Below are 15172 nucleotides of genomic sequence, written 5' to 3'. Positions count from 1 at the left end.
GACTATCTGCAATCTTTCTTGGAATGGTTTTCTGGTAGCAACGTGCTGCTTTCTTTTGAAAATAAGGGTATTCTGCAAGCTTAAGTTTTCTTCCTAGGGGCTCTTATCAAAATTCAAGCTACAAGAAAGGTCCTGTTTACCATATCTTTCTATTGCCTTAGGAAAATGTTTCCCCAACTTAGTTTTACCTTATTCCAATAGAGTTCCAGGATAATTGGCTAAATTTTTCATTTTTAATGAGGAAGGAAGTCAAGTTAGTGAGTTAAACAATGTCATAAAGCCAGTAAGTGTCAGATCTGGGATTTAAACTTGGATCTTTTTGCTTCTCTCCCTATTGTCACGCTTCCTCAATCCAGTAATGGTTTTTAGAGTTCAGTAGAGGGGGTGGAAAATAAGAGGAAGGATTATGACCCCCTAGTGTTCAAAGAGACAATAGATGCCTAATTCCACTGATCCCGAAACTTCTACTATCTTCAAGGTATTACAAAAGCCAGAATTATCCTTCTGTCCAGAACCAACCTAAACTCAGGGGAGATTTTAATTTTCAATAAACTCTGCCTAGTTGCATGGTAAATAAAAATATTGTGACTTTTTGTCTGATAACTTTCATCCACTATTTTTAGTACACATTCCACAGAAACATTTTCATAGCTAACAAAAAATATTGAAACTTTTTTTTAGGATTAGAAGATTAAGACAAAAGAGGTCAGTATCCTCTTCTCTGTTTCTCACCTCCTCAACACTAGCCCTTAAAAAATAAAAAATAAAAAAACAAATAAAATCAGATCTCTTGGTTTAACCTGAGCTAGTACACATCTAAAGGAGTAGCTATTTGGATGTGAATTATCTTATTTCAAACAGTGAACTCGATGACATTGACCTCTGAAAAACTTATTTTGTGAATAATGATCATATACCCGACTGACTGACTGGATCCATTGGTGAATCCAACTAAACATCCAGTTTAGTTGGATGTTTAGTTGGAAGAATGGTACAGGACAGATTTTGATCCTTAGGATTCTGAGTATACTATTAAGGCTGGGTTAGAGAGTCCCAGATTTCTTTGTTTGAAAGCTACCGTTGGTTTAGAACTGAGAAAAACCTCATTTGGTGGACTTCAGTTTGTTGGTATTTATAGTACTCTTTCTCCATAGAGATCTCATTTGAGTTTTCTTTGTTGGTGTTACTTTGGTTTCTCCCTTTCCCATGGGAAATTCTCACTCTTCAGATTCTCCTTCTCTGAAGACTACTACTGTAGAGCTAGTTGTCTGTTTACCTCCTTGTTGGCAGGATTTTACTAAAGATCATTTAGAATTTCAATAGTCTCTTTGGGAAACTTAAGATCTTTTTAAACTGGCTCATCTAAGACCTCTTGCTTCCTATCACCTCTGCTATACCATCCTTTTATCGCCCTTGATCTTCCCTGGAATCCTTTGGTATATCCTCTTTTTGAATCCTTTATCTCTTCCATTCCTCTGATTACCACTGCTGGACCTTTTTCTTTCTACTCTAGCACCTAAACTCCCTATAGTCACTTGAGCTTTATGCTCCCTGCACTTGTAGGAGGCTCTCAAGGGACAAAAGAACCCTAAAAGTAACCAACTTTCCAAGTTGAAAAGGCTTCTTGGAAACAAACTGGAAATTTTATATATTCAGATGAGCTTTGATGACACCAAGATAGCCCCTTGGTATAGCCTCAGTCGCTCACCTAAATTTTAGTCCACAGCATCCATGAAATTACATATTATATCCAAAGAAAATCTTAAAAGTCTCCTCCACAAATATTAGTGGGACGTTTTAGCCGTCGTATTGAGCAGGTGACCTTAACTTATTTTCATAAACTTTGCTAGTCTGCTACAAAATGCTCGTATATGACAGTTCACCTATATCTGCTTCCTAGTTTTCTCTGTAAAAAGTTACTAATGGTTAAAAACTATAATCAATAAAAAAGTTAGAAATAAGAAGGTCAAAGAGAAACAACTCTGTATATAACATATGCAAGATGTGTAGCATGTTTTTTTAAGCAAGAAGAAAGAAATTCTGTCCTAAGGTAAAATACCTAGTTGTCTCAGAAGGAAGAAAAGTGTAGGACAAAATCTGAATGAATATAGAAAGTTGTAGAAAGTTTGTAGAAAAGGAATTTTATGTCACGTGGTCAGAGCTGGCTGTGGTTGGATAGATTTATAAGCTTTGTAAAAACGAACTTTAGTATCAACAGTGTGCTATTGTAAAACTAGAGTTTAATTTGCTTTGTTAAAATGTCAAATTTATTTTTTGGATTATAGGTCTGTTCTTACCAGAATAATTTCCTGTGTTTTATGTCGATTTTTATCATGTTCTTGATTATTTAAGAAGACCAAGTCATCTCACTTTTGAAAGAGCCAAAGTCTTTTACAATCATATTACCTCCTATATTTATTTTTGAAATATTTTATTGTCACTGCTTAAATAGGCAGTCAAGCATTGTTTCAGTGACCTATGATCCTATTTAACCAAGTTTTCAAACCCTTTTGCATTTTTGACATTTGATATTTTGACTTCCACAAATCAAATCCTAAATGAAATATTGATTTTAACCTGACCTGAAAATTTCAAAGGATTTGTTCTCTCACCTTCTAAAGAGAGATATTAAAAATAATTAGATTTATTTGATGTGTTGAGTTGTATGAAAAGTATCATCAAATATGAAGAGTTGTTTAACTTTCCTTAGGTTATATTTGCATGGGTCAAATGTTATTATTCATTTAAATATTTCAGTAATTGGATGATTTGCTTATGCTCCTGCTGTGCAAATGTCCTGGTGCTGCTTTGCCTAATATTATACAACAGTATAATGTTATCAGTCATATTTCCAGTTATTACTTTAAAATGTTTTGTGCCACAGAAACAACCAAATTTTCCTATCATATGAATTTTCATCAGGTCTTTAACTCTGCCTTTTGTCATTTACAGATAGTTATTGTTTTACTCCGAGGCTTCCCAGAAAGTGCTTGCCATCAGCAACAAGTGAGAATGCTTGTCTTCAAGAAAAATGGACTATCTCACAGACCCGTGGAAAGGACTGGTACTCTAGGGCACAGGCTTCTGACATCTTTGCTTAAATAACTTTGAGACCATTCTACTGGACTGAAGCAGGATTTCCAGATTTCTAGTGGAGAAGCTGATGGATTTATGACACTGCTAACCTGAGATCATGCAGGACAAGAATCAATTACATAGAAATGAATGAACTGATGAAGGATGATTAGGGCTTTTGTTTGGAACACTGCTGATGCTTTAATGTTCTATTTTCTTGATATAAGAGACTCTTCTTTTCTTCTTTCTTAAGCTGTCTATAACTCATGGAAATTTAGTAGACTATACGTTGTAAACAGAAATGAAACATTTATCTTTTTCTCTCTGCTTGATCCCTCCAGAATTCAGAAACTCTTATTGAGTATTCTTAATTTCATGGTGATACAATTATCTGCATAGCTTCAATAAGAATCTGTCCTTCTCGTACCAGGACATAATTGAGAAAATTAGTTATATACCAAGGCTTTGACTGGAATGTCGTATTTGAGAATTATGTGAATAGAATTAGATCTGACCAGACAGTTTTAAGGAAACACAGTTGACATTTTAGAGACAATGCTTACAAATAAGCCTTTTTGAGAAAACTGGTCTGGTACCTACCTGGCTGACAGGATGTCCAGACTTACAGGTGAATAAGGAAGGTCACTGTCTGGTATGCTGAGGAAACCTTTGGCTATTTTGAGGCCTTTGAGAATAGAAGAATTTACCCAAGTCTATAGGTACTGCAGGTGAAATTGATGGCAATATCTTGGCTTGGCTTTCTAACCTCTTAAGGCTTTTAAAAGTCAAATCTGAGATTATTTATCAAAACTTTCAGGAAAAAAAAACCTTAAAAGGCCTGCGTGGTCAACTATTATCCTTGTTACACCCATGTAAATAAAGAGCCCAGCCTTCTTTTGTAAATAAGAATAATCTTATTTTGAATATCTTGGTCAGATGGGAGGTGACTGTAGAGAAAAATTTTATGTTTCAATAGAAAACTATACTATAGTACACCTTTGTGGGTTATTAGATTCTAGTTCTGTTCATTGCCTTTGATCCATTTTGCATTTCCTTGTAAACTACATGATTTTTCTTACCTACTTGTCAGTTGGACTGAATCTTGCCTTCTTACACATTTTGTTAGTTCTCACCAAATTTTTGATTCTTCTAGTATCCTTTAATATCTGACTGTAATTGCCCACACTAATAGTTCCCATTTTTTTCCAATTCTCCTGACTTGGCATTACTGAGAACTAAAAGTTGATTTTCCTTATTCAGACTAGATTGTCTTGTAGTTGAATTTTCTCCCCGGGATGTCAAGGAGCCCTAAGAGCTGAAGCTGGACAAATTGATATATACATTTCAAAGTGGTCATTGGCACAGTAGATTGTGTATGGATGACTTTTATGCCTGGAGCTGCTGCTGTGTGCGACACTCAGGAAGTTCACCTTGATTACCATGTCTTTCATGCTCTGGTCCAGAAAATAGCCATGACTGTGGACAATCTTCCCCAAATCTCTCTGATGTCTGTGCCGTCACTGAAAACATTCCAACTGTCATCAAATGGCCACTGCCATACTCACTCCACCATTTAAAAATGTTTGTAATCTAACCTCTAGGAATCTTCTTAATTGGCTACCCTCTGCACTCAGAAACTTGGATTTATATTCTGCTCCAGCCATTAATATATTTTTTTCTTCTTACCTCCAAAAAAATCTCCTTCATTAAATTCCTGATTGCTCACACCATTCAGCAAATATCTTCTACTACCAAGTCTCAAATTCGGTTCAACTAGTCCTTCAACAACAGATAGCTTCTGAAATGCACTACATGAACTAGCTCTCCTAAGTTGTTTAAAAGAAAACCTAGTTTCCCTCTAACAAAAGAGGAGACCAACAAAAATGGTCTAAACATTCTCCTTAGCTTGATTAAAATTTAGACAAATTTCTTCCTCATTATAGGCCTGACTCCTCTTTTCTTAGCACATTTACTTTAGAATACTTGCAAATGTAAATTCCTTCTCAGCCTCTTTGAGAGGTAAATCTTCTACAACCCAGGAATATCTTTCTCAGGGACCTGGGAGCCATCTTTTTGAAATGTAAACATTAGAAAGGATACAGTAGACTACCTTCGGTGACAATTAGCAAACACAGATGACCTACTCACACTAACCAACCTCATCTCTGTTCTCTTGTACTCTTCCACTAGCTTATCCCAATGCTTAAAATCCTTTCTGCCTTTTGTTTCACGGATATGAGTTCAATATCTCTCACCCATTGCAATAGTCTTGAATAAAGTCTTCCTTGCCTTGTCTATTAAGTTGTCCAGTGCAATTTTTCTTTGACAATCCTCGCAGCAACGTGAACACAAGCAGACAAGGATTTTCATGTTCAGATACTTTATCATTCAGTCACTATAACTGTATCCTTTGGTAGTTTTCAGTGTGGATTTGACATTATGGGGAATTAAGTTTCTTACATGGTAAGGAAGAGCCAGTAGAGTACTATGTTGTGTTTATTTATAGAACACAGAAGGAAAGTCATTTTTGAGGAGAGGAAAAAAAAATCCTGCCTCTCATCAATATGAAAGTATTTCAGTCAGTAAAACTTAACATAAAATTATGTGTTTTTCCCTTATCTGTATTTTAATAAAAACTTTGGATAGCAGTAGCCAGGCAGTTTTATGTCAGATAAATAGTATACCTGCAGCTCATTACTGAAAACATTAATTAAAGATTAAAAACATAAGACCTTTTATAGAAATTTTAACTGGTCCCTGGGTCTTAGCATTCAATTATCATTTCTGAAATCTGAAATCAACATATTTTATGTCTAAATTGAGAGAGTACATTTGAAAACCAAAATTCAAAGGCATGCCTTCTGGTGGGCTGACTGATGGGAAAGGGCTGTGATTACGCCTAATTTTCACCCGCTATATCACGATCTCATTGATTATGTTTCTCAGCTTGCTAAGGGTTTTGCGAGGTGATTTTCAAGATGAATATTGCTATTTGCAGGAGTTCCTGAATAGGAATATTTTGGGAGTAAATTGCACATACCAAGCGATGTGCAGTCAATTTTCACTCCAACATAAACAATGTATTAGAACACAGCCTTAAGGCTTTTTTTTTTAACTTGGGTTTCATTACACAGCTAGCTGCATTTCATCAATAATCACGAAGTGCCAAGCAGACAAAACTGAGGCTCACAGTGGGTATTACATATTTTTCTAACAGGTGCTCACAGTTTGACTAGGGAAAACAAATGATCTGGATGGCAAGACCTTAGGTCCTTTGTTTCGGGGGTAGCTATGGCCACAATGGCCAGATCAAAAAACCATATGTTTAAATTTAGGAAATGGAGGCAGCTTGTATATCGACTTTCTTTTCATTAACTCATTTCTCAGATTTTTAAAAGGTGTTTCTGTGCGTTAAAAATGGTCATGTCCTCAAAATTGCTTAAAAAGTTTTTCCTTTTTTTTTTTTGGTTTTCAGTGGTTTAAAGTAAAGCGAGGTCCATTTTCCCATCTTTTAACTGAAAAACATTGAATCTCTTTAAGCAGAAGGCTATAGCAGACTGTATAGACTAAAATCACATATCTTAGAAGAACTGTGCACTATGAATCAATCATTTATTAGACAATGACTATAGATAGAAGCTAGACACAGAAGGATAAAGAACTAGGTAAGTTAGTCAATTATTCACACAGGTCACTATTTTCTGATTATAAGCTAGGGGTCTAAGAATTATGGGGGAAATCTCTGAAGTCATCTTATGTGATTTTATGGTTATTTATTTTTATTTTTATTTTTGCTTTGGATACAGCCATAAGCAGAAGAAAAAAGCTAAAGGAATATAATTGAAACCTGCACTCCAGAGATGATAAACTCAGAATATGCATAGAGGACTGAAGCCAAGGAGTTTTACTGCCAGAAAAAAGGCAGCTGCCTCTCCCCTCAGTGAGTTAAACCAAGCTGCAGGAGGCAAATATCATGATTTTCTGAAACTACACACAGCATTGAGAGTGGTGACTTGTAGCTTTGAAAAAGGAAAGTGATTAACACAACTGAGAGTGGCTTTCATTCCAAACGGCAGGAACCCATTTGGCAGGAACCTATGGGCCATGGACAAAAGCCCAATGAAAGTTTTCAGTATTTGAGAATCATTCTAGGGGCACAGACTGGGACTAAAGTCACTTTGGTTGAGTCAACAACATTTATTTGTATCAGTGGACTTTATTGTTTCTCTTAAATATATTCCATGCACAGAGATAGCTAATATCGTGTATATCTTTTTTTTTTTTTATCATTTTAATGAAGAAGCACATTTTAACTGAAGATTATGTTTAAAAGTAAAGAAATTGTGCTTTTATCTGTGAGTTCCAAAATGCTATTTCTGGTTGAGAACAAAGAATTTATGGCCTCTTCTCTTTGCAATACCAAATCAAGAATATTTAAGAATATATCAGATCCAAAATAATTGAGAATCTGGCTGAGGTTATTGTTTATTGGACCAAGTAATATTACTTCTTTGTTGAAATTATCTATCGACTAATGAAAAATCAGTATTGATGAGATACAGTTGCACTGGAGAAAGTGTGCTTATTAAATACCTCTGAGGATACTATGTAATAGATAGGCGGAAAAACTAAATGGATCCCAGAACTGATGGCTTCCCAAAACAAGGATGTGTGGCTTTGCACTCACCTAGTTTTATCTTTGTGACTGCACATAACCTAAATGCATGGTGACTAGTGCATCATAAGCCACGTCTTGGTGTTAAGACCTCCAGTGTGCCATCACTGTGCAGGTTGTGTTGTTACCTGCCCTGAATATTTTCTTAAAGCTAATTTAATTTGCTGAATTTAATCAGCAAATTAAATCATCAGACTGAACCCAAGACCATCCTACTTGTTGAGCAGCCTGAGTTTTGCACTGACGAAATGATATATAGCTGTGACTTACATACTGTCATGTGCTCTTGGGGGTAGGTACCAGAATGGTAGATATAAACATGAGGAAGAGGTAGGGTAAAAGTAGTGGAGTGCACTTTGCAAACATAACTCATTTTAGTTATATCAAAGCATTCCCTCTCTATCTTTCTCTCCTTATCCTCATTCAAGCCCATCTTTCCTCAAGTTTCACTTTTCTTCTCTAGAAAATCCTCACACTTCCTTACGTCCTTGACTTGTTTCCTAGCAAAACAGCAACTAAATAAAAATAGGTCGTTTTAATCCTGGAAGGTAAATAAATTGAATATTTTGTTCAATGAATTCAAAGATAAAGTTTACTTAAAGATGTTACTTGTTTAGTATGAAATTGCCCATCATTACATTAATTAATAGGTTGTGCTTTCAATTGAATTGGTTTATATGATTGGCTATTGAATGTTGTTGGCCCATAGGAGATGCAAAACAGGGTATTGTGTTGGGACAAGTCCTTAGAATATGATCCTGGGAAGGGAGAGAAGATAGGAATAATAGATGTGTACAGGGACACTAAAAAAAGGAGATGGTGGTGTCCTATTAGCATGTTTGTCTGGAGCTCTAGGCTTATCTGCAGCATCTCATTAGCATTTTCGGTGCCTTTTTACCGTCTTTATTCATTGACTGAAAAATACTAACAAGCACCCACCATATACTGAGCCCTAAGATGGAGGTATTTAGAAATAAGTGGGATAAGGAAGATAATTAAGAAGATGCTCTTTGCATTCAAAGAATAGTGTGCTGAGGTACTCAGGTCTGTAAATTTTAAGTGTAAATTACACCAAGGCCATAGGAGATGAATACAGAGGTTTATAAGAAGGCCTAAAAGGGAGGGTTTTTTAACTCTACTTGGGGTATGGAAGAAATGTTTGAAGAAGCAATCACACTGAATTCAGTTTTGAAGGATAGAGGAAAACTCATCATGAGACAAAAGGAAAAAGAAGTCATTTAAAGAAAGAGATCAAGAACAGAGTCATGATATAAAACCACATGTATACAAAGATAACATAAAATTTGTTATGGCTAGAATATTAAGGAGAGGTTGTTGTCAGAATAGGAGGTGAGGAAGATAAACTGGAGTTAGTCTGAGAGAGTTTTATAAACATCTACTGAAGAGCCTTTATTTTGCGGGTACCTAATCTCCTAAATAACTTCAGTTTTAGATAAGGAGTCTACAAATATATAAGTACAATTAAAGTAGGAATGGAAAATGGATTGTAGTAGCAAATATGATGAAGGCATTCTAGTGATATGAGTTTAATAACTACATTATTGCTAGTAAATGCTGGAAGAACAGAAAATGCTAGTCAAATAACAACAACAACCACCACCAACATTATAACAACAATAATAATGATGATAACAAATTAGAAACTTAGTTCAGTGATATTTCCATTCTTTTGGAAAATAATATTTAAAGCAAAAAGTCCCTACCTTAATATCAAATGGTCCTGTTTGATTTGGTTGATTGTAAACTTCCAACTGATTCCTAATAGGAGACAGCCACAGAAGCAGATGATTTAATTGATCTTCAAGCTGTCCAAGGTCTTTTACGTGAGCCTCAATTTCTCTTTGTTTCTCAGGTAAATATCTAGAAACCTGCAAGGAAAAAAATATTCTCATAGTTTAAATAAAAATGGAAAAAGAAATATTTTCAAAAGTTATTTGTTATAAAACATTATGGAAATTTACTGTATTTGGTATTTTAACAGCATGATAGTGATTACTCATATGTGTTACATGTTAAGATTTAATTTATGTATTACAAATTATCGATTAATAGTCTTTCCTCAAATTCTATGTTTTAAAGACAATAAGCCTTGGAAATTCAAAACACACACCCAAATGAAACTCAACTCCAACCAATAAAAGAAGTGTATTCTTTACTTAATTTCACTTATTCTTTACTTAAACTCACTTATTAAACATTACTTCTAACATTCTTTTATGTTAAGAAAAATTATATGAGTAAATTCTTTCATGTACCAAGAAACCTGGTGGGGTAAGCATTTTTGTGAGCTATAGTTTATGGGCCTTAGTATAACCAAATAAAACTGAATCAGAAGATTGGAAGAAAAAGTACAAAACAATATTTGGATTAGAGTGAAATATAAGAGAATGATTACAGGTTATTTTTATTAAGGGCTTACAATGTGCCAAGCATCATGTTTGGACATTTCACATTTATTGCTTTCTTTAATCTACCTAACAACACTATGATATACATACTATCATGATCCCAATTTTTCAAACGGATGATGACACTGTGGTTGAGAATATAAAATAACTGTTCAACATTGTGGGGGGTCTAGAATTAGGTTGCTTTTTTTTAAATCCTGGTTCTAGCACTTGCCTGGTACTTTATTTACTCAAGTTCTTTAATTCTCAGTGCCTTCTCTATAGAATGAGGGCAATGATAGTACCTGCTTCATAGGGTCACTGTGAGGATTAAATAAAGTAATACATGTAAATAGCTTAGAGCAATGCTATCCATAGTAGTATATGACAATAAAGTCATTAAATGTTAATGATTATCGCTTTGGCTTGAGTATAAGTAGAAAGACAATAAGAGTAAACTCTTTTTCTTCAGACTATCAAAGACTAAAACAGGTACACAGAAATAAAGAATGTGAACCTGCAATGGCAAGTCTTTATGATGATGTTAATAATACTATTCTAATGATATAAACATAACATTACATTGTAATATGAACACAAACATTATATATATGTTATATAATATTATCATGTTACTACGAATAATAATAGAGACTATTTTTAAGGAAAACTAAATAAACATACCAATATATTAGTGCATTATCTAAACAGTGCCCCACACTTTGGAACAATTGCTTTAGATACTTTTAGAAGAACTAATATATTGAACATTATATTTTTTAATTGGACTCAACAGTTGGGGTAAAAAGGATATCCATTAATGGACAAAGTAACCAGTCAATTACTTTATAGGGGAAGGAATTTTACATAAACTCTTATTACATGTAAACAATATGCATTTTGAAATATACTGTAAATACAATTATATGTATTGCAAAAATGCATGTGGATGCATGAGCAATGGGTTAACATCCAGCCTGTGCCAATGTAGTGTGGGCCTGACCCTAGGCTCTCACAGTGATTTTTCCTTTCAACATTAACTTTAAGATGAAAGGATATGTTGGGCTGCCTTGTTTGTTGTATGAATCTATATCTAGATGGGGATCTGTGAGGTAGAATATAGACCTTTCGTCTATATGATTAAAATGATGTAAAATGTGGAAGGGAAATAGAGGTTGTGCCTTCTATATGATGACCTGAACAAACCTTGGTTTTCATTCCTGGCAGACTTTCCCTGTGAGGGTGAGGAGTCAAAAGAAGCAATGTGTGTGAGTAGCATGGAATGTTTGCCCAGGAATAATGAATCATGGTTCTATACTGCTTTCTCTGACTTGTATCCTGCTATAAAGCTAAGTAAACAAAGTACTAGACAAATGCCTATTTGCATTTCATAAATTCTGACCCATAAATAGACATCTATGGTGCTGAACTATATTTATATATGTGTGTATATATGTAAGTGTGTGAATGTGTGCGTGTGTGAGATAGTTGATATCACAAATGTAATTCCATGTATATAATATATAACCTAATAATACCCTTAATTTATCTTTCTCAACATTTTTAAGGAGGTAAATAGTTTACTTTTATTGGATCATTTCGTATTCACAGTACATTTAAAAATAATTTTACAGCTTCAACTTACAACATGTAAGAGCCTCTAGATTCAGAGGCTACTGGAGATAATAGCCATCATATTGTCTTAGAATCTCTTAAATCAAACTATGGACTCATTTATATATGATCACAAAATATTTTGTGTTTCATATAGGCTTTATATATAACTACAGAAATCTGTAATATGTGTAACTTTTAACTAAGATAGTTGGCTCATTCAATCTACCCATTGCTTCCTGGTTTTAGAAACAGAACAATCCTTGACAGAAAACAGTGCATTTGGTGAGATTTGGCTGATATCTGGAATTATTAAATGATACCATATAAAGAGATTGTGGGGCACAAGTAGTTTTCAGATTAGTTATGACATCTGCATTCGGTATAACCTCACAGACCTTGGGATTCTCCCACAATAGCATTTACCGTACACTGTTTAAGTTGTTATTTACATTGACCTTCCTCACTGAATTTTAATTTCTGGATAACTGGGTTTGTACACATGATAGACTTTCGATAAACAGCTGTTGAATGGAAGACAAACATTTTCCAAATTGAAATTAACTTCTCTTTTTTAATATAAGAAGCAATACATGTCCAGAGTAGTGAACGACTTAAAAATATAACTTTATATTCTTGTTAAACACCTTTAATTAACATACAAAAATGTTAGTAAATTGGACTACATAAGCATCAGAAACTTCTGCATGGCAAAGAAAACTAAAAGCAAAGTCAAAGGACAAATAACAAATTGTGAAAAAAAAATTTGTGACTCACTTCTCAGATAAGGGACTAAATTTCCTAACACATAAGAGAGCTTCTGCCAATTAATAAGAAAAAGATCAACAACCCAAAAGAAAATTTGACAAAAGTTAAGGACAGTTCACACACACACACACAAAGAACACAAATGGATTTTAAACATACAAACAGAAGCTAAGCCTTGTCCATAATGAGAGGTCTGAAAACTTCATTTATTGCACTGACAAAAATCCAAGTTTGAAAACACACTATGCTTCCAAGGTTGGTGAAAATACAGACTTCAATACATGTTCAATGGGTTGTACACACTAGTGTGCCCCTTGCAGAAGATAATTTGGCAATATCTATAAAACACATGTAAACTTTGATAGAGAACTTTTACTTTTAGGAATGTATCTTGTAGATAAATTTCTAAAACTGAAATCATTGTTTGGTGATGGTAGGGCAGATGGTAGATGAGGTGGAAGATTTTCCACTATATTTTTTAATTTTTGAAAAATATAAATGAGTTACTTTTGCAAAGGCATATTAATTTGGAAAGAAAAATTACTAGCTTTTTTGCTTCATACCAAAAAATAGTGGTGAGAAATTAAATTTTACATATTTTAATGACAAATCATTAATAATAACATATAACATGTTTAAAGCCATCAGTCAAAAATCTTCTAATTATTTTCCTATAACAATATTGCTTAGTTAATGGTAGCATTGAATTTGAGACCATCTAACACATAATTTTCGTGCTCCCTCCCTTCAAAACACTCTTCAGGAATTGATGGCTTCTCCTACATACTTCATGGGAAAAAATGAAGATGTAAATAATTTATGGTACAGAATAAGAGTAAGTTTTATGTCAGTTTCTATATATTTTAAAATAATTTAGTATTATATTTACTACTTCATAGTCTTATCAAAATATGAATATAGAGGATTCTGGGAAATATGGTGGAGTGAGAAACATCCTCAGATCTCTCCACTTGAAACAACAATAAGCTGAACATTTAAAACTCAACAAAAAACACCCAAATTGAACATCAGCACATCTGAGCGTGGAATCTGCACATAAGAGCTACCACAGGTCAGAACCCTGGGTGTCGGGTGGTGGATTGGGAGAAATAAAGAAGCTGCCTCTTGTAGCCTCTGGAACTCCCTGCAGGAGAAGGCGGAAGGGAGAAGGTGCAGCGATTTCCCTGAACAGCCCTGCCTGGAAGTACTGTGAGTTTTACGCAGCCGGCAGCAGGGCCAAGTCATCAGGACAGAAAGCAGAGAAGTGGGACAGGATTGTAGAGAAACAACAGTTGATTTTTACCAGCTGCGGTTGCAAAACTGAGGTTGAGCCATAGCACTCAATTCCCAATCCAGAGGGCCCCTCCGCCCATGCCCTCTGAGACTGATCACTACAGAGCCCCCGGGAAATCTGAGCAAACCCTGCCAAGACTGTTGCTGACACTGATAGGGACTGAAACTGAGGGTAGTGAGCATGATTAAATATCTACAAGAAAATTAAAAAGGCATTATTTAGGTTTTATGTAAAGCAAGGATCCAAGAGGCTTCGTTGTCACCTACTGGAAACCAAAAGAAAAGTGCTTTCTTTGCAGCAGGCTAAAGAGAAACCTTTATATAATAAATTTTCTTTCTGGAAAAACAGCAGAATACAGTTCCATTAATACCCAGGTGGAGAAATAGTCTATTAAACACCATGAACAACCAAGGTGACAGGGTGTCGCAGAAAGAAAAAGGGAAATCTCCAGAAAATAAGCTTACAGACATAGAAATATGCAACTTAAATGACAGAGAATTCAGGGTGGTACTTCTGAAAAAACTCGTTGAGTTCTGAAACGAGTCATATCAACAATTTCAGGAACTGAAAAAACAACTAGATAAGCATAGCAAGGAAACTGAAACCTTCAAGAAGAACATTTATTACAATCTATGCTCTCAATAAAGGAGCCCCAAAATATGTAAAGCAATTACTAACAGAACTAAAGGGAGAAACAGAGCAAAACATTATCATAGTAGGGGACCTACATACCCCATTGTCAGGTATGGACAGATCATCCAAACAGAAAATCAATAAGAAAATAACATTTTTAAATGACACATTAGACCAACTGGACATAATTGACATATACGGAGCCTTCCATCCCAAAACAGCTGCTTATACATTCTTCTCTAGTGCACATAGAACATTCTCAAGAATCAACCACATACTGGGACACACAGATACCCTCAATAAATATGAGTGTTGAAATCATACCAACCATATTCTCTGATCATAATGCTTTGAAACTAGAGATCAACTGCAAAAAAAAAAAATCAAGAAGAACTATAAATACATAGACATTAAACAACATGTCACTGAAGAATAACAGGGTCAGAGAAAAAATAAAAAGAGAGATCAAGAGATACAGAGACACGAATGATAATGATAGTACAACATATCAAAACTTTTGAGACATGGCAAAAGTGGTCATAAGAAGAAAGTTCATATCATTACAGGTCTACCTCCAAAATCAAGAACGAGCCTAAATAAGCAACCTAATGCTTCAACTTAAAAAAAAAAACTAGAAAAGGAAGGACAAATGAAGCCTAAAGTCAGAAGAAGGAAAGAAATCATCATAATTAGAGCAGACATAAA

The 15172-nt window shown here is 34.6% G+C and overlaps 1 protein-coding gene across 1 annotated transcript in view; it reads right to left on the bottom strand.

Moving 5' to 3' along the window:
- The window catches only part of DMD (dystrophin), a 1580480-nt gene that overhangs the window by 678760 nt on the left and 886548 nt on the right, over positions 1-15172 (bottom strand). The window contains exon 47 of the mRNA XM_006911463.3: positions 9475-9639. Coding sequence (XP_006911525.1) covers positions 9475-9639 — 165 coding nt within the window. The remainder of the gene's footprint in view (positions 1-9474; positions 9640-15172) is intronic.

This window comes from Pteropus alecto, unplaced genomic scaffold, assembly GCF_000325575.1.
Source record: "Pteropus alecto unplaced genomic scaffold, ASM32557v1 scaffold414, whole genome shotgun sequence".
Classification (NCBI taxonomy): domain Eukaryota; kingdom Metazoa; phylum Chordata; class Mammalia; order Chiroptera; family Pteropodidae; genus Pteropus; species Pteropus alecto.
Note: the sequence above shows the minus strand (reverse complement) of the source record. Positions and strands in the feature narration are given on the sequence as shown.